At 40.4% G+C, this 18,873-nt stretch overlaps 1 protein-coding gene across 3 annotated transcripts; it reads left to right on the forward strand.

Moving 5' to 3' along the window:
- The first annotated feature begins 431 nt into the window (after nt 1-431).
- Nucleotides 432-12,422, forward strand: gpr185b (G protein-coupled receptor 185 b). 3 transcript variants are annotated; one of them, XM_016676225.1, is made up of 2 exons: nt 432-1,304; nt 3,275-12,422. In XM_016676225.1, exon 2 carries the CDS (start codon nt 3,277-3,279, stop codon nt 4,348-4,350), a length of 1,074 nt encoding a protein of 357 aa, XP_016531711.1. In that variant the 5' UTR covers nt 432-1,304; nt 3,275-3,276; the 3' UTR covers nt 4,351-12,422. The 3 variants fall into 3 exon arrangements, with proteins under 3 accessions (XP_016531711.1, XP_016531710.1, XP_016531712.1); XM_016676224.1 differs by lacking the exon at nt 432-1,304 and adding an exon at nt 1,317-1,463; XM_016676226.1 differs by lacking the exon at nt 432-1,304 and adding an exon at nt 1,510-2,173.
- Nucleotides 12,423-18,873: the final 6,451 nt, after the last annotated feature.

An 18,873-nucleotide genomic window follows, 5' to 3' on the forward strand; every position in this document is an offset into this window, starting at 1 on the left:
CATTATGAAGCTTGCTGGAAATGGCCTGCATTGTTAACAATCCCCCACTGGCTCTAAGCCTTGTTCGTAGAGGCGGCTTTTAAAGTTGAGTCAATATTTGTAGGCGTGATCAACAACTGAATGACTTTATTTCCTCCGCTGTCACTGCTAAAACTACAGGCAGATTACAATTGTAAAACAGCAAATGAAATTGACGTCATCGTTCACAACTTGTACTGATTGGCCCGTAAATTCTACTTCAGGAATTTATGTCAATGGGAGAAAGCTATGACAGAGCAGTGAAGTGAGATCAGAATCAGATGGGATTGGCATTCACCTTATTTTGCTTTTTCATATAAACACTAGACTTTATTTCTATCATATGCCATACTGTCTACTTCATTTGGAATTTGTCCAACAGTAAAAACATTTTTTTTATTTTTATATAACTGCAAATACATTTAGGCAGAAAGGGGTTAAGCAGGACAAAACACATAAAAGCAGGATAACAATGATTCACTCCCATAACTCTGATGTAAGCAACATTAAAAGCAGAACATAAAGGCCACAGAGGAAGCAAGGCGTGCTTGTGATGAGTGGCAGGCCCCTGGCTGCTCAGACGCATGGTGACACCACGTATGGAACCAGCCCGCGAAAAGGCAACGAGTGCATGCGCATCCGTGCGCCCCCCTGAGTTGATGCAGTGGGATATCCAGGCAGCTCCGAGGTTGCATAATGTAAGCATCATCCCTCCTCTATAGCGGTTAGAAGTACTGTTAGCTGCTGTATGTGCTGAGTTTTACACGTGTTGGGGGGAAAATAATTGAGATATATTGTGTTCCCCCGTTGTTTTTGAGTCAAATTCACACGCACTTTCCTGTGAGTCAATCACGACTTTCCCCTCTTTGTTCGTAACTACATCAAAGTTAACCGGCACGCCGTTTTAGAGGATGAATAAAGTTGTTTGGCTAAGGTGAGTGAGTGAGAGAGAGTACACTCTCCTTCTCGCCGTGATTCACACGCCGACCATGCAGACGGTGACTGTAGCAAGCGGAGACTTCTGACGTCAGACCAGGAGAATGACACGCGCGTCCAATAAGGGGCCGGGGATGAGCAGCGCGAGGACGGAGCTTGCCGAAGAGAAGGCTAATAACCATGCCAACCGAAGAATATAGCGCGCGCCGCTGACTGGGGGGAACGGAAAAAGGGGGGGAGAAAGACAAGGGGGAAACCCTGAAAGAAGACACAACAGTCGCTCAAAGGAGGAGAAAGGAGCAACAGAGGCATCCCGGTTCCTTCAACGGGAAGAAAAGGACGAGGAGCTGGTACATTTTTTTATTCCTTTCCCCATCTCTGTGGCATGGTTTCCCCTTTATTCCCACTTTCTCTCCAGCGTCTCCCCCTCCTTCTCTCCATCCTTCCCCACATGCCCCCTCTCGCTGGCTCAGGGACCGCACTGCTGCAGCTGAGTGAAACGGTTCAAGGTAGACTCTCTTTTTTTTTCTTCACACTTTCTCTCCATAAACACACACAAACGCGCGCGCGCGCGCACACACACGGGCAGAATGGCCTTTTGTTTTGTTTCGGTGCATGCTAATTAGCCCCGGCCGTTACCGCGGGGACCGAACCCCGCCGCCACAGAGAGCACGCGAGGCGTACGGCGGTGGCGGTGATGACCTTCCCTTGGCCGTTTTGCAGTCATTGATGTTGTCGGCGCGTGCGCGCCTTCCGCGCGTGAGTGGAGGCTCATGAAAGAGGAGTGGGCAAGGGGTGTGTGGAGGAAATTGAGTTGGCGAGGGAGGAGAGTGGGGGTGGTGGCAGAGGTGGGAAGTGTGTGAGAGCTGAATTTTTTTTTTAACCTTTTTTTATGAATGAAACCCAACACCCGCGCTCGCTTCTCTAAAATTAGCGCGGTTGCAGCATGTGATGTGGATCAGAATCCAAAATTATTATTTTCATTTTTTATTATTATTATTATTTTTTTTTTGGTGGGGACGGGGGGAGGCAAACGCGCACACGCTTCTCTGCGCGCTCACGTCCACGCCGCCGGTGAATAGAACAGCAGCTACAGCGCTGCGCCGTGCCCCGGGACGTCATGCACCATTTTTGGAGATGCTCTAAAAATAGAATGAGGTGAAGACGGTTCGGACTGTAAGAAAAACTAGAACCTTGGACTCTGTTCCGCATCTGACAGGTAGGGATTGCGATGCGTTAACGCTTTAAATGGCGCAGAGTGGGGGGCTTAATTGTGTTGCCTGTGTCATGCTCCCGTCAAGCCGAAATGGAAGGAATACCTCTATCCCTGTGTGAGTAAGTGTGTGTGTGTGTGTGCGTGTGCGTGTGTGTGTGTGTGTGTGTGTGAAAGAGTGTGTCTACACCTGCTGTTTTGGTGTTGTAAAAAAAAAAAGCCTGTCAGGAGTGGGAGCGGGAGCTGGACTGTGTAACATGGGTGCTTAGGGGTCAAGTAGATGCTTGTTTTCATGAATGAATATTTGGGTAGGTAGAAATTACTGTTTTGTTTATCTGTTTATTAGGGATGTGATAATACATCCTACTCATTAGGTGAGACTGTTCTTAATATTCTGTTTGCAGGATGATATTTTAGCTCTCTTGAAAATCTGGAATTTTTTTCCTTTCAGTTTTCCTAAATAGAGTAAATGTATCATGAACACACACACAAAAAACGTAATTACTGTGGAAAATTTCTATACAAGCCTGACTGGTTTGTATAATTCAAAGGTGATGCTAAGAAAGTGTTAAAAATAAGTATTTTTTTTTTGTTTTTAAAAATGGAAGAAAGGTTTCATAGATCAGAAACTTGGGGGTACTGCTATGTTGCTTCACAATGTAAATTTGAACAAGGGCAGGTTGACTTCAACCCCCTCGCAGCGTCTTTCCTGCTGGAATACACACAAGTAGCAAAAAGGCATCTACATTTTGCAAGGGAAAGCTTACTTGACAAGAAATACAGTGGTGTTCTAATATTACAAGATCTCATGTCAAAAGCTCTTGTTACATCCCTTCTCTTCATACAAAATAGTTAATAATGCGTTTACTTGCTTTTCTCCCTTTTTACCTATTTTTCATTCCCACAACATATTTTCTTCATCTTCCTCACAAAATGCTAATTGAAAGCATCATATTACCATCACGCTTTACAAACATGCTCGTTCTCTGGTTTATGATTTAATGAACTGTGCTTTTCAATCTTGTTTTCGTTTTTCATCCTTTTGCCATTGAACTTACATACTTTTACCTCCCTCCTTCCTTCCTGTTTGTCTCTTGTTATCTCCAGCTATGGTTCTCACCCTGGCTGCCACCGCAGCAGCCTTGAGCAGCGGCGGTGGCAACAGCTTCAACACTTCCTCCCCCCTCGACCCATTCGACTCCTCAACATCTTGGAACGTAAGCGAGGATCCCTCCAACACTTCTTCAGAGCCCTTCTTGAGAACTCTGACTCCGGACCTCCAGCCGGCGACCACTGCTGGCATCGTGCAGGAAGTCAGCCCTTGGGATATTGCGTTGTGCGTAACGGGGACGCTCATCTCCTGCGAGAACGCCTTGGTCATCGCCGTGCTGTTCTACACGCCGACACTTCGCGCGCCTATGTTCATCCTGATCGGATCGCTAGCCGTGTCAGATCTTCTGGCTGGTCTGGGCCTCATCTTAAACTTTGTCTTCACCTATTTGATCGACAACTCGGTGGAATTTGTGACGTTGCTGTCGGTCGGACTTCTTATCTCGGCCTTCTCCGCGTCCGTCTTTAATATCCTCGCCATTACGGTTGACCGCTACCTGTCGCTGTATAACGCCCTGACCTACCACACCGAGCGGACCGTCACTTTCACTTACATGATGGTGGTTTTTATCTGGGTGACGTGCGTCACTCTGGGCCTGCTGCCGGCGTTCGGATGGAACTGCTTCAAAGACCAGTCTACGTGCAGCATCTGTCGCCCAGTCACCAAAAACAATGCGGTGGCGCTCGCCGTCACCTTCCTCCTCGTCTTTGCCCTCATGATGCAGCTGTACCTTCAGATCTGCAAAATCGCATTCCGCCACGCACAGCAGATCGCAGTGCAACACCAGTTTATGGCCACCTCCACCACCAAAGGGGTCTCCACGTTGTCGGCCATCCTGTGTGCCTTCGGGGCGTGCTGGCTGCCATTCGCCATGTACTCCATTGTGGCCGACTCCAGCTACCCCATGATATACACCTACGCCACCGTCCTCCCGGCCACCTGCTGCTCCGTGATCAACCCCGTCATCTATGCTTTCCGAAACCCAGATATCCAGAAGTCTCTGTGGATGGCTTGCTGTGGGTGCGTCCCATCCAACCTCTCCTTAAGACCCAGGACTTCCAGTGACGTGTAGCAAGAAAGGCTAGGGGGTCTAGGACGATGCAACACGAAGAGTCGAGGTAAAAGGATCGAGAGTTTGGCGCGAGAAAGGCAAGAAGGCTTTGCTCTCCTCCTCGCATCAGGGATGGAAAGCTGATGACAAACGCTGAGCTGGCCACAGTCGAAGAGGCACCGACAGATGACTGAGAGGAGGCATGGTCAAAAAAAGAAGGAGCTAATAAAGTCCACGTTTGTAGCCTGGAGAACAACCAACTGCAGGAAGTAAGCAGCAGGAAACCAACTGCAAAATCCCAATTAAAGGTATCTTTTAAAATTCTCTCCTTCTTTGGTGAATGAGAGAAGTGAAGCCCCTCATGAGTAGCATATGTGTGAAGGTGAAATTTTGGTTGAGGGAAAAAAAAATTGTACTAAATCTCCAGAGGACGCTCTGGATGGTTATGCAATCAGGAAGGATGCTTAAAATACTGTACATCTCTAAACTCAAGTGTTTGAAATCAAGTGCTGTGTGGATAAAAATACAATGAGCTAAATATACAAAAATGAATGACTTTCAACATTCTCAATGAGATATATTTGTAGTCATCTCTTGAAAAATTACTAAAAAAAACTGCTCTACATCAGCCATGTTCCCTTTATTAGAAGCAGATTAGGTAGTTGAAAAGAGTGCAACAAAAATTAGCTCTGTAATTTCCCATTATTTTCTAAGCCCATTTTAAATTTACCCAATGCCAACATCCCAGCCTGCTGTCCTCAAACGTTCAGCAAAATGAAAAAAATCTAATCATTAAGTGAACTGATAAATAGGGAGATTTTAGGGAGGGATTACTAAATTTAGACCTGGCATGTGTCGTCCTTGGCGTCATGACATCAAACCTGCTCGGCATCTGAAGAAAAATAGGCTTCTCAGGGTGCTGCTGCTGGGCTGTGACTACAAAGCACAGAGCTGAATTCAGCACCAAGGACAGCTCACTGCAGAGCGCCGCTACCCTGGGAAATGCTCTCGGCTGTGGTGGTGGTGGTGCTGGGTGGGGGCGCGGCGGGAGGGGGGTCTGCAAAAGTAGACTATGCTGTTCTTTACACCATCTTGCTAAGGATCGGGAGATGGAGATGGGGCTTAAAGGACAATTCCATTTGATTGCATTAGGTCGACTGAAAATATGGATCAGAAAAGTCGTTCACAGAACCACATAGGAAGAACTGACGTCTCGTTTGACGTCCTTGGGCTGCTTTTGTTCAAAACAGAAAAACTACACACCTTTGTGTTTTTACTCTAACTTTAGCAGACATTGAAAAACACCCACTAAATTAAAAACTTGTTTTCAAAGGCTTATTGTGCACAATTGTATTACTTTTAATCTGCACTTTGTAGACAAATGTAATAATCCGATATGAGCAGGTTAACTAGTAGGACTATCTGCTCTGTAGCACTGTCAGTCAGCCGTTAACCAGACATGCTGCTTGTAGCTTACCAGCTGTAGTTCTTAAAGAGCATAACATGTATAAGACTCAGGGTTTCCCTCAGTGTATTTTAAGCTTGGCGGGCCACCAGGCTTTACTTGTGCCCCCACCAGGCTTAGCATTGTTAATTTATCTTAGGTTTTATTAAATTATTGCCCTTTTTAAGACTTTGTAGTTGATGTTTAGGTATTAATATTCTAGTCTTCCAAAAACGCATAACTATCAAGTAATATTTTCAAATTTCCTGTCAACTCTAAACACTTTTTAACTCAAAACATGGCAGCCGGCTGGATAACTGTCCTATGGTCCCGAGCAATGGTGCTTAGCAAGTTTTCTGGGGGAATCCCTGAAGACTGACAGGTTATGGTTAAATTGACAGGGTTTCCTCTGTTGTATTATAAACCTGGCAGGCCACCAGGCTTTACTTGCCTCCCCCACCAGACTAAGCATTATTTGTTTATTTTAAATAGGGATTTTTTTTTATACACCAGTAACAGTGACAGTAAAGACAGATTAAGCTAGGTTTATAGTGGCTGCATTGACCTCACACGCTATAATTTCCAAATTATGACACCTGCTCATCCACCTCTGAATTTTTTAAACTAAAACACGAAAACACGGTGGGTCCTACCAACGGGCTTAGCAGATTTCCTGGGGGAAACCCTGTATATTTCCAAAAATTAGTCTTTCTTGTAAATGAGGGGGGAAATAAAGCGAGTGCCTTCTTTCAGCTGGCTGATCAGCAGTGCGCAGTAGCAGATGAGGAAAGGAAAGCAATGCTTTATTCTACTCTCCAATCTCATCAAGATGACTTTGAACTGGAGGAATCAAATCACTGGAAATTGTACCGATTTGGAATCTGCACCTTTTTAAAACATCTGGGTCAGCCGGTTCATGCCCACCGGGAACTCCTGTGTTTATCTCCAATCTCCAAATGGCAGTTTACCCAAAGCAGCTCTAAACTCAAGCGCTCTAGATTGCTTTGGTTTGTGCTGCCGTATGACTTCCATCTAAATTCCCCAGCTTGCAGCACGTCAGCAGCAGCCGGATTTGCTCTCGCCCCGCCCCGAAGAAGCAGTTGCAGCTCTGGCCCGGAGCTCCTCTGAAGGCTCGGCGGGTTAATGAGAAGCCAGAGAGAAGAGGTGACGTGGCGTGAAATAGAAACGTCAGGCGAGATGTACTTTAACGCAGCCTTGAGTCACACAACTACACAGCTGTCTTCCACCGGAGGTTGGCAGGTATATTTCCAACTGAAAAGGCATCGCGCAAGTTTAATCCAGTGAATGTTATTAACATCTCTGCACCAGAGAGATGATGTTCAGAGAAGGAGCTAAAGAGGTGATCATTTCCAACCCTTTGTCTGCATTTAAATGATCTGCATAGATAGCTTTCTCTCTCTCGTGTTCCTCTGCACATCCTCAGAGAGAGTTACGATGACTAAGCTACTGGCATCCAGCTAATATAGGTGTGTGGGAGGTGTGCTGGCTTTGGGAAAATCTATATGGGCTGTAGATTCAAACTAACACTTTAGAGACAGAAAAAATAGCTGTTTTTTGCAACAACAGGGAGTTTACTTTGAATTTAGTGCTTTCTACCAAATATGTTGCAGGAGATGAAAGCAAAAATCCTACCGTTGAAAATGGCACATAGGAGAAGCAGTTAGCTTTTGTTCTTTTCTGTGTTGTATATGAAAACTTTTAAAAGAAGCATTTTCTACGTTTCTTGGCAGGAAAAGTACAATCAGTTGTTTTTGCAGCCGTTGTTAGCAAAACAACAGCTGCACAATGTTCTGTCAAAGACAAGATCATTTATTTGTGTCTTATTTCTTTTGGCTTTTTTTCGCTTTGGGTATTATATGGAGCAAAATATACTTTGCAATAAAGTCCAGCTGCATTTTGCTGTGTACAAAAAGCCACAATGAAGATGTAGATAAAAAGAAATGTGGTCAGCTTGGAAATGTAGCTGAAAAAAAAAACGCAAATAATTTGACTTCATATTGGATTTAAAAGGAAACGGTCTGAATGGATGGCTGTGTATCCAAACTACTAAATGTTTGAAACAAAAATCTAAAAACATAGTATAAGGTGAACCCATCTATCAAAGAAGCTTTGACCACCTCTCTTTTGCACCAACACTGCATTGATGGAACTGCCTAATGGTTAATCACTAGCATCAATAATTCGGTAAAATACATTCAATTATCCAGAGGCTTTGGTACTTTGGAGAGTAAAGTAAAGTGAAAGTAAAATCAATCGTTGAATCCATTTTACATTAAAAGTGGATGCAAATATTTACTTTGCACATCATATTTATATAAGGTTTTGTCAAAAAAAACAAACCTAAGCATTTGTTTTTGGAAATGCTAGATGGGACAAACAAGGCTGTAATGAATTTGGTAAGTAATTAAGGTTTGTACTGTTTCTGTACCTGATTTGGTCTGATATCTGAAAGGTGCACAACAAGAACTGCTGCCTGAAATTTGTAAAGACCTGCTTGAGCAGCTTTAAACGGTGACTGAAAAGAGACAAAAAGCTATGGACCAGATTTGAAAGGGAAAGAGTTTGTGTTTTATTTTCGCCAGAAAGCTTAGCCACAGATTTCCCATCGTTACTGTTGGTTGAAATCATCTCTAGAAAATAAAAAATGGTTGTATTATTTTGGGTCTCACATTGCTTTTAGCCATATGCTAATGCTAACCTAGCATAACTTAGTTTTTAGGTGAAACGTTTTAATCTTAATGTATTGGATATCAAATTTTGCCACAGCAGAAAAAAATTACAATTATGCATAGTTATTCATAAACAAGTACAAAGTTTGGAATTTTACCATGTGGAGAAAATTGCTTTGAGAAATTTTGCAGCTAGCTACTGATGGTCAGTTTTTTTGGCTAATTTTCCCAAAGGGGTTGGTGAAACAGTTATCTTACAGAGATTTGTTATTTATGTTGAAGCACCACCAATGTGCAAATATAACTCAAGGCTTTGACTTCCAACTGGCAGTTTTCCCTAGCTTAAAAAATAATATTTTAGTTTCTTTGTTATAGAAAAACTGTAAAAACAAAATAAGAAAGATTAAGCTAAATATACTGGCCAACATTGTACTCCTAATTCACTCAGTTTATCGCATTTCGATATTCAAAATCCTGTTAAAAAAACTTTTGCTTTCTTGCTAGCTAAAAAGCTACCGCTCTCAAAGCTAACCGATATAGTTTCCATTTGACTACAAATCATTTAAGTAAACTATTTGGAAAATTTATCAACATATTTTAGTGGTACGCTACAAATTTGACAGATGTCCATGTTCCAATTATAAATTAAATCTAATGAAAAATATATTTTAGAAAATCATTGTTCTTTCACTTTAACAACAGTGACTATTAGTATCAAAGTATTGATATATTTAGGAATATATAGGAAGTTAACTAAATCTCCACAGACATGTCTTGGACGTAAAGTAATGAATGTTCTTGCTTGCTACAGAAACCAAACTTGATGAATGTCTTTAATTAATACAAAAAGACTGTGTGCTGGTGTAATCAAATTGTTCACTAATTTGATCAAAAGAATACAGTTCTGTCATTTTCTTCTTTAAGGAGGTCAAAAGATTTGAGCTGGAGTTCTCTACTTTTTCTTTGGCTTCACATTCAGGCTTTGGTTTTATCAAACCAAAATGTTTTTAGACCAAGTTGTGCAGTGCAAGGTTTGTTGTGTTTTTAACAACCGGCAGTGTTTTCTCTGGCAGTGTTGGCTTGAGCCACAGTATGTAAGATTTCACAAGGATAAAATAAAGAAGTGAAGAATTGATCCAACTCTGGTGGAAATTGTAAAAACCACATAGAGAAACCTTGAGCCAGCAGTTTGATGAAGTCATTTCCAACGTTCATCAGCTGAAGCAGCTGACAGCATGAGTAGCATTCATGGTTTTGTTTTAACTTTGTTTGTTTTAAGATGATGCTCTTGGTCCCATCTGGCACGTCCAGCAGTTAAAAATACTCATCTGTGAATATGGCACTAACTCAACCATTCCTGGGGACGGGAGTGAAGCGACCACTCACTGTGTGTGTGTGTAGGTGTGTGTGTGTGTGTCTGCTGTCCTGTACGTTCTCCACCAAGAAGCATAGCCAATTGTAAGGAACCATAACTCAACTAACTCTCACTGTAAACACAAACACTCGCTGAATGGGTCTGTCCGATGCTACGCCCGACTATAATTGTTTTGCTTTTTTATTGTTATTTTTTTAAATGAAACTGTTCAAGTGAGTGTGTGTTATTCTTTCTTATGCAAGGCTGTACAGAAATGTATATTTTTGTAATGTTTATCATCAGGGCATGAGTTCCAAGATATGCTCGCTGCTGTACGTGTGTGCGTGTGTGAACGTTTCTTCCTCTTCTTCTTGCGTTTTCTTTCTATTTATAAATGTTTACTGTTTCCTTTTTGGAGGGAAAAAAATGTATTGAATATGCTGAAAAAGTGCCATATTTTATTTTATTTTATTTTATTTTATTTTTATTGAATCTAGTGTCCTATTTTTGGTTCCTGTACATACATTTTTGTTCAAAGGTGATTCTCGTAGCAGAATCTGAAGTCGTTGCTGATCTGTGGAAAACAAGAGCAACAACAAAATCTCAACACAGCAGCTAAAAGTGGAAGGATCTAAAACAGATGAAAAGAGTGTGGTATTTAAAAAAACGTTCTTGTGAGGCATGACTGATCATTACGCCAAGCAAACAGAATAAAACCTTCTGAACTGCAGTGCTGTGAAGATGTGTTTGCCCCTTTACAGATTTCTTCCGTTTTACCCTTTTTAGATCATCAAACTAAACTGTACATCACCGAATTATAGCTTAAATAAATAAAGAAAGATAAAAAATGATGATTTCATTGATGAGAGGAAAGCTGATATCCAAAGCAACCTGTGAAAACACCACAGTTCATAAACCTGGTTTAACTTTAGTTGCTACAGCCAGACCTGATTACTGCCAGACCAGAAAGGTTCAAAATTGGTGATATCAATTTTGACTTACCCATGTTTTCCAACTCTAAACTTTTAAACAACGCCCACATAAATTTCTAAAGGTTGTAGCATCTCTGCTACCAGAACTATGCATCAGGTGTGGGAATAAAGTGCAGTTAAATTACATCCATTGGGCCAAATGTATTGTTAATATGAACAGAGTGAATGTATTTCACTAGATATTTTTACCAAATATCACATCAGTATGTTGGACATACCGATATTATGAAAGGACTTTACACATGTAAAGTGCTCATGATTTAATATATAACTATTACAAAAGATGAGAGTGGATGTTTTCCACATATTATTTTTCCCAGACGGCTCTCTCAAGATTAACTTTTATCAAGAGAGCCATTGGGAAAAAGTATATGCGGAAAACGTTGACTCTCGTCTATTGTATTTAAAGACAGAGACTGAGCAAAATGGCAGCCAAAAGAAAGATCTAACACAAAACAACAACAAAAATGCTGACCATACAGAACTCAAAAGCCTGTCTGTTTGCCCAAAAACATCTTGGTGATCCTAAGGATTTTCCAGAAATTTTGTTTGGGCCGATGAGATAAAAGCAGAACTTTGTGGAAAACATGCCTCCCGTTCACTCTTGTGCAAAACACGACCATCATAGCCACAGTGTGATGGTCTGGGTTTGTTCTTCTTCGAGATCTAGATGACTGTCTATATTCTGTCTGTAGAATCATAAATTAGACACTTGCAGAAAATCCCCAGTGTGACCAAATTAATACAAATCTGCAGACGACTAGGACACAGTTACAAAACAAACAGCAAAGTGAAAAACAAAACAAAACAAAAAGCAATTCTGTAAGGGGACAAAAACTTTTTCACAGTCCTGTGGGTTGTTGTGCTGCGACTCTGACTTTCATTCACAAAGTGCAGCGATGTGACCATAAAACGACAGGGAGGCAGGGAGACGGGAGCCAAAGTACGTCACAGAGTCTTGTTTCGAGTGACGTCATTTTGTCTGAGTCGTGTCTGAGGAAGCAGGTCGTTTCAAAGACATCCCCATATTCTCCTCCTCCTCTCCTCATTTTTAATCATCCCCGTCCCAAACATGCATCCTTCTCTGTTCTGAACTTCATCGTCCTACGAAACAAAATTACACCATTTTCTCTCCTTCTTGGGAACTTCACTTCCCATCTTTTATCCTCCTCTTTGCATTTCTTTTTGCATTTCTTTTTACTTGCCGAACATTTTTGCTCGCTTCCGCCTGCAGGAAGCCAGCCTGTCAGGTGTGCTCTAAAAATAGTTTCTTCCATAGAGGAAAAAAAAGAGAAGAAGCTGCCAAAAGATAGAGAAAAAGGAGGGGAAGAAATTAAGCAAATCAGTGTAGAAAGTTTTTTTTTTTTTACCTCATGCAAAGTTTCATTCTTCCCATCTGTCTTTTCCTCAAGAACAAAGTCACGCATATATATTTCTCTCTTTCTATCCCTCATTTTGACCCTTCCCTCTTTTATTTCCATGAGCACAAGCATTTACATCACAGTTTTTAATAAGCAAGGTCAGGCTACCGTATTTACGCGAGTGCATACCGCAAATAAACCATCGATTATGGAAACACTTCAGGCAAGCAGAGATTGTTAATAAAAAAAAGTAAAAAAAATAAAAAAAACATTACAGAGCTAATTTTCTATCAGACCAAATATGGCCTTCATAGAAAAAAAAACATTGTTTTATGCATCAGTGTTGTAGGCTTGGATGAGAGGCTAGTAAAGCATCTCTCTTTACTATTGGGTAATAATACTGTGATGTCATAGACCTGATGAAGCGTCCGTGAATCATGTGAGGTGTATTTAATTATTTTTTTTTAATATAATTACTGTTTTTGTTTATTGTTTTTTTCGGTTCTCTCAAGTTTGTGTTGTGACACAATTGATCAAAAAGTACAAATGCACTTTATAAGATGGACATGTTACACATTGCACTTGTAAATGTCGAATGTAAAACTACGAAGAGAAAGATTTATTTTTTAATATTGTAAATAAATATGAGAAAGTGGGGGAAAAAATGACAAAAAAAGAGGGTTGAGAAATATTTGCCAAATAAACTGCAAACAATGAAAGAAAACCAAAAAAAAAAAAGAGTTGTTTTTTTCTTTGTGTGTGTGCAGGTTGTTGACGTCAGCCGGTGTGTTTGTAGGAGTGAGCTCGTGTGACATTAGCTTCCCGTGGGTGTTGCTACGAGTGTTTATGTGGGAAGGGGGGTGTGTGCCTGTGAGTAAGCGCTGCAGGGTCACTGTAGTGTGAACCAAAATGTGCTGGGTAAAAAAAAAGAAAAAAAAGAAAAACAAAAGGACGAAAGGGATGCTGCTGAATTATTAAGACCACTCCCGGTTGCATAACAACAGCAAAAGGTATAAGACAGAGGCAGTATGACGAGGGAGAGAGGACAGGAGAAATGGGGTGATGTCCACAGGGAGAGACGAGATGGAGAGAATCTGCTCAACATGATCGGTTTTTGTCTTCATGCTGGGTTTTATGCAACATAGACAAAGGGTGTTCCTGACCTAGAGATGCACAGAATGACTGCCTGGTCACCAAATTACATTTTCTGCTTGAGCAGCTTAAACTCGAGATGTGAATCTTTCAGTGTCCACAGATTCAATTCCGATTTTAGGGTCACAATTCGATACTGAAACCAATTTTGCTATTGAAATGGTCGACAGATTCTGTTTAAATTTTGTTACTGACAAAAGGAAAAGACAGTGAATAGAATATGAATCTAAAGCAATTCTATAAGATTCCATTAAGTATCAAATTCCATCACATTATATTTCAACAAAAGTAGGTTTTTATGCATAAAATACATAGTTCTCAGGTGACGCCACACTTCCAGGAACTTTGCCACTGACGGCCATCTTGGTAGGTATGCATGACTAACTCTCATGACGGTTGCTACAGAGTTGCTATGATAACAATAAACATTCCTATCTAACTTATAAACAATACAACTATTATGTCAAACTTTTTTTTCTCCATTTACTTTCTTTTTGTTGGTGTCGATGCCATGGTTGATCTATGCCTTGTGTTGCGCTTGCCTACCAAGATGGCGTCTCAGTGACACGGATGACTTCCGATTCAGACTTGTGGGAACTACGTATTCTGGCTTTATATGGTGGATGAGATGGCCAAGTGGACACGTAAAACGATATGCAGCATACTTGCAAATGGGAGCGGCAATTCAAATTTTAACTGAATTTGTTTAAAACTTAAGCAAATTCAATTCAGAAATACTTTCTAGATCCCAAAGGGAAATTAAATAATAAATAGGACACATTTTAAGATTCATTTTTGAGCATTTTGAATCGATTCAGAGTTCCCAGGACTAGGAATTGCTCCTCAAGTAGAAACTCAAAACTCCAATCTTTTTCCAAACAATGAACTCAACGTCCTAACTGCTTTTGTGTTGTGCCAAACACTCTTTGTGGTAGATGTTGTTACTGAGGGAAGTATGCTCAAATTTACCCATTTTCAGAGGATGTAAAGCGAGGTAAAAAGCTACTTAAAAGAAAATGGGATTTTCTACCATGTTGAGAGATGTCAGCGGTGAGAGAAAGTGAAACCTTTTAAACAGATAACATGAAGGCTTGATTAATTAGTAATTACACTCTGTTTTCACCTTTTGCTAACATTGAAGGTTTGAATCTACATTTTTAGGCGACACACAGAGGCGACTGTTTAGTTAGTAAGATGACTGTTCAATATTTCAGACTACATGTGTATGTTATGTTATATAGCTAAACTCTGCTTGTACAGTAATCAAAAACTGTACTCAGGTAGCAGTAGCAACACTTCAACTTATTTTAAGACTGAAATATAAAGCTTTGTGTAAATTTAGCTATTTTAAAGATCAAAATTGAAATAATTCATACAATTACAAAATAACAAAAATTAGACAAAAACATTTTTTCCACATCAGTTTATTTCAATATAAAACTTATGAAAATGTAACAAAAACTTCAGGTGTGTGTCTGTGTCTGGTGAATGTTTGGCTAAAACAAGCTTGTTTTTCATCCACAGTTGCTCACAGTTGGTAGAGTAGCCAGAAATGTTTTGCTCCATTAAGAGTAGCATAGTAAAAACGGTTTCAAAAGTATTTTTTCCCCCAAAAAGCTACTCAAGTAAATGTAACTAGTTACTACATCTAAATCTGTGAAACATTTCGTTATCATTCAACCTCAAATCTGCTTGTGTGAGCTGGAGAATCGTGACAGCATGAGGTGTGTGTCCATAATGCCCAAACTCCTTGACTCACCTTTATGCGGCTGCAACATAGAGGTGAAGAGCTCCACCTACTGGCTACGGGTGAGTATTGCAGTTCATAAATGGAGAAAATCCGCAGCACCCTGCACACACACACACACACACACACAAACCTCACTTGTTTTACGTCAGCAGCTTCAAAACAAGCCCGATTCACCCCGTTTTCCAGCCTCCCGTCTCACAGGGTAGCTCTCCCACCCTCACGTCCTCCTCTCAGCGAGGCACAACAAACGGCCCAGTGTGGAGGTTTGGTGGGAAAGTAAGAACCCAAGTAAGAACCCGAACCGGAGCGATTCGCCCTCATCCGCTGGCCCTGACTCACACGTCGTCACTGTGATTTAGGAGTTTAATGAACGTTTAATTGAAAGTTGTGAGCATGAGTCCCTGTACGCAGTCTGGAGCTGAACGCAGAACCGGAGCTGAATCACGAGTGGACGAGAGATTACGAACACGTCATCAGGGTGACATCAGAGATCAACAGAAACAGTTTTAAATTATCTTTAATCCTTTTAAAAAAATGAATTTCCGATCAAAGGGCCTTTATTTGAAAGTAAGCCGCCATGAGGGCAGGGAGAGGGGGAAGACATTATGTGGCAGGGTAAAGAGAACCGGACTCGAGCTCTGGACGTCAAGGTCCTCTGATTGCGCAGCGCGCGCTCTAATGACAGTGTCACGTGGTTTTCTCTTCAATCTGATGGAAGCAGTCTTCAGTATATTTCTGGCTTTCCATGGGTCCTATTGAAGTCAGTTTTAATAAGACTAGTCCAGGACATCTGAATGTTTTCCATTATAACAGCGGGGTGCTCTTCATTGACTGGTTGAAGGGCAAAACTCTTGAGTAAATGTGGAGCAACTTCTTTACTGTTAAATATCAGATAAAAATTATTTATAGCCTGATAGGTGAAGAACAAATTAATCATCATTATCAAATTTTGCAGGAAACAATAAAGCTCTGTCACAGCAAAACAAGCTGAAACGTCAAAGGATTCTTACAACAATGTGTCAGACAAGAATAAAACTTGTTTGATTTGAAGAGAACCAGCTAAATTAATCTCTGCAGGTTGCAGAAATGAAGAAATGAGCCTGGGACGGCAACATATTCCCAACATGTCCGCAGATGGAATAGTCACTTCTAGATTTACGATTTAGTGTTGCAATAAAGAGCTCTAAGGTGAGGTTGAGGGAAAAGTCATCAATGTAGTTTTTGAGTTCGAAACCTTTGAATTTGAGTGGGGGTATCTGGGGGGGTAACTGAAAGAACAAAAAGTTTCCTGCAAATGTTTTCCAGATGTATTTATGGAGGAAGTTTGATATGATGGTGTCATGTGAATATATCTGCTTTGACTGCATTTATTCCCGGTCCCACCTCATTTTTAAAGATAGGGAATGGAAAAGGGCTGAAATAAGAGCTTTGGGGAACAGCTTTATGATTTTTGACAATAACATGCCAAATATTTTCAATGTATTAATTTCTAAAGTACTGCAGATGTATTTTTAAAGAGTTTCATAGAAAGGTATTTGTAGTTTACAAATACACGCATAAAATGCTTAATTAAATGAAACCATAATATCAACATAAAGTTAAAGCTTTCAGAGAATAAAAATGTGATAATTATAAAATAAAATAAATAACATTTCCGGTTCTTTATTGAAAGAATATAAATGCAGATTGATTTGAGCATAAACTTGAATCCCACCTTCTTTTTTTTTGTTGCTTTCTCTGTACCCCCAAAATTGATTTTAATAACGTCTCATCAGCTAAATAATTCAACTATGTTTGTTAGAAAATGTTACAATCTGTAACTTTTGATTCCAAACTTAGAGTTACACTAAATCAGAACACAATTCCCAAGATAACCTTCATAACCTTGCCGCCACGCCAAAAGAACAAGACTTGAGTCATCCACATTGTACATGGCAAAACAGTACGTGTGTGATTTATTTTGCTTTTTCCTCTGACCTCTCGGTCTCCATCCTCTCCTCTCCGCTGTGTCACCATCTGTGTACCGAAAACGGGAAACGGCGCCCGTGGTTTCCACCTCCGCCCTGCCAAACTCTGCCTCCTGACCATGCTGACTGTGCCTTCCCGAGAACAGTGGAGTCATGGTTGCTCAATTTACGCAACAGTTACGTTTTTCTGCTAATGCTGAACCACAGTGGTTGCTTCCTTTTAGTAAGAATCTGCGTGGGTCCAATGACTCACGGTAGACGAGGGGGAAATATAAGCCTCCTGTAGGAAATCACATCGGATTTTACAGGAAGTCCTCTTTTACCGGAGCCAAGGCCCCGCTTTTTAAACTTTTAGCCATCTTATTCATAACATTACAGTGGACAGCTAAACAAATGCAATTTTCTTGTATAAATGTGGGCGTGGACCGATTGTATGCTTCGTGGGACATTAGTGCATCACGCTATGCATTACTTACTAGCTCCAACCAACATGGCCGCCAGATCAGTGGCGCCCCCTGGAAAACCTAGGTGACACTGCAGGTCTCCCAAGAGAATCACGTTCATAGAAACCCATGCAGTCTTTGTCAATGAAGACATAAATGTAAAATAAAAACAAAATAAAAATTTGAAAAAAAAAAAATTCCTTGGGTTTTACATGTACTTCTTCATTCAAACAACAACAAAAAAAATGTATAGGCCTATTTTTCTTTTTTTTTTTTTTTTAGCTGTTTCCTTAAAAAAATGTGTCCCTGTAAAAATTTTCTGAGGTTGCCAGGCACCATGGGATTATCTTGCCATTTCAAATACTGAAATATATGTTTTAACTAGGAAGGAAATCATAAATCTGTCACTTACAGTGGACATCATGTATCATTGTTTACATTTTAAACAATGTAAACAATGATACTAGAAGTGTATCCCCCTTCTAGTGGGGATATACTGATCTTAAAAATACTTTTAAGTGATATTTTTGGGAGAGAAGTTTCTTTAAGTTATAGTTATTATATGCTAGTTTAGCTATGATGAGCAACTTTGTAGTATGTACATATCGTACCTTTCAAACTAAAACAACATATTGAGGTATTGCAGCTAAACTCGAGGTCATATGAGGATGATGCTACGAATAGCATGCTAGCAAATGAAAGTATCTCAGAAATGAAAGGGTTTTGATAGTGGAGCTGATAACACAACATAGCTCAAATATTGTTTTCAAGTGTGAAGCTACTAAAAAAAATAAAAAAAAACAGGATGACACCAATAGAAGCAAAGGAAACCCAACATGCTGTTTTAATCACTATTTATTGACTTTAGTCACATGCATACTTGCTTACACAGCTGATTTTAGTGTGCAATACACAGCTTAACTTTGTTTTATTGTCTAGGTTATAGTAAACCAAATGCATTTAACCTCGAAGGCTGCTTTACCAAAAGTCTATACAACATGATTCATTTTGTCACATTTTCAACACAGAAGAACATTTTCTTTAAAAGCCAGAAGCCATAGATACACAAAGTACGGGTGTTTGAAGAACTTCAACATTTTGTGTCTCTGTGGTTGTTTTGCTATTTGTTGGCAAGTCTTTTATCGTTAAAAGTCAGTCAAGCTGGAGTTTTACATTCTCTGAATCTTGGACAGATTTCGTTAAACGCGTAGATGGGTGTGTATCTATGACTCCCACACAACAACACGACCACCGAAGAAACAATTTGGATAATATAGCAGATTTGATGCCTCTTGACTTCTCAGTTACAACATAAACTTTATTTTTTTTCTTTTTACAGTAAACTCTCACCGAGCTTTGTGGAAAAATCCACGCTGGCTGTTTATATGTGC

The sequence above is a fragment of the Poecilia formosa genome, unplaced genomic scaffold, assembly GCF_000485575.1.
Source record: "Poecilia formosa unplaced genomic scaffold, Poecilia_formosa-5.1.2 Scaffold130, whole genome shotgun sequence".
NCBI classification, from domain to species: Eukaryota; Metazoa; Chordata; class Actinopteri; order Cyprinodontiformes; family Poeciliidae; genus Poecilia; species Poecilia formosa.

Coding starts and splice junctions, on each gene's coding strand:
- gpr185b (XM_016676224.1), top strand. CDS start 1,340: ATGGTTTCCCCTTTATTCCCACTTTCTCTCCAGCGTCTCCCCCTCCTT. Junction 1,464..3,274: donor GCTGAGTGAAACGGTTCAAG/GTAGACTCTCTT, acceptor TGTTATCTCCAG/CTATGGTTCTCACCCTGGCT.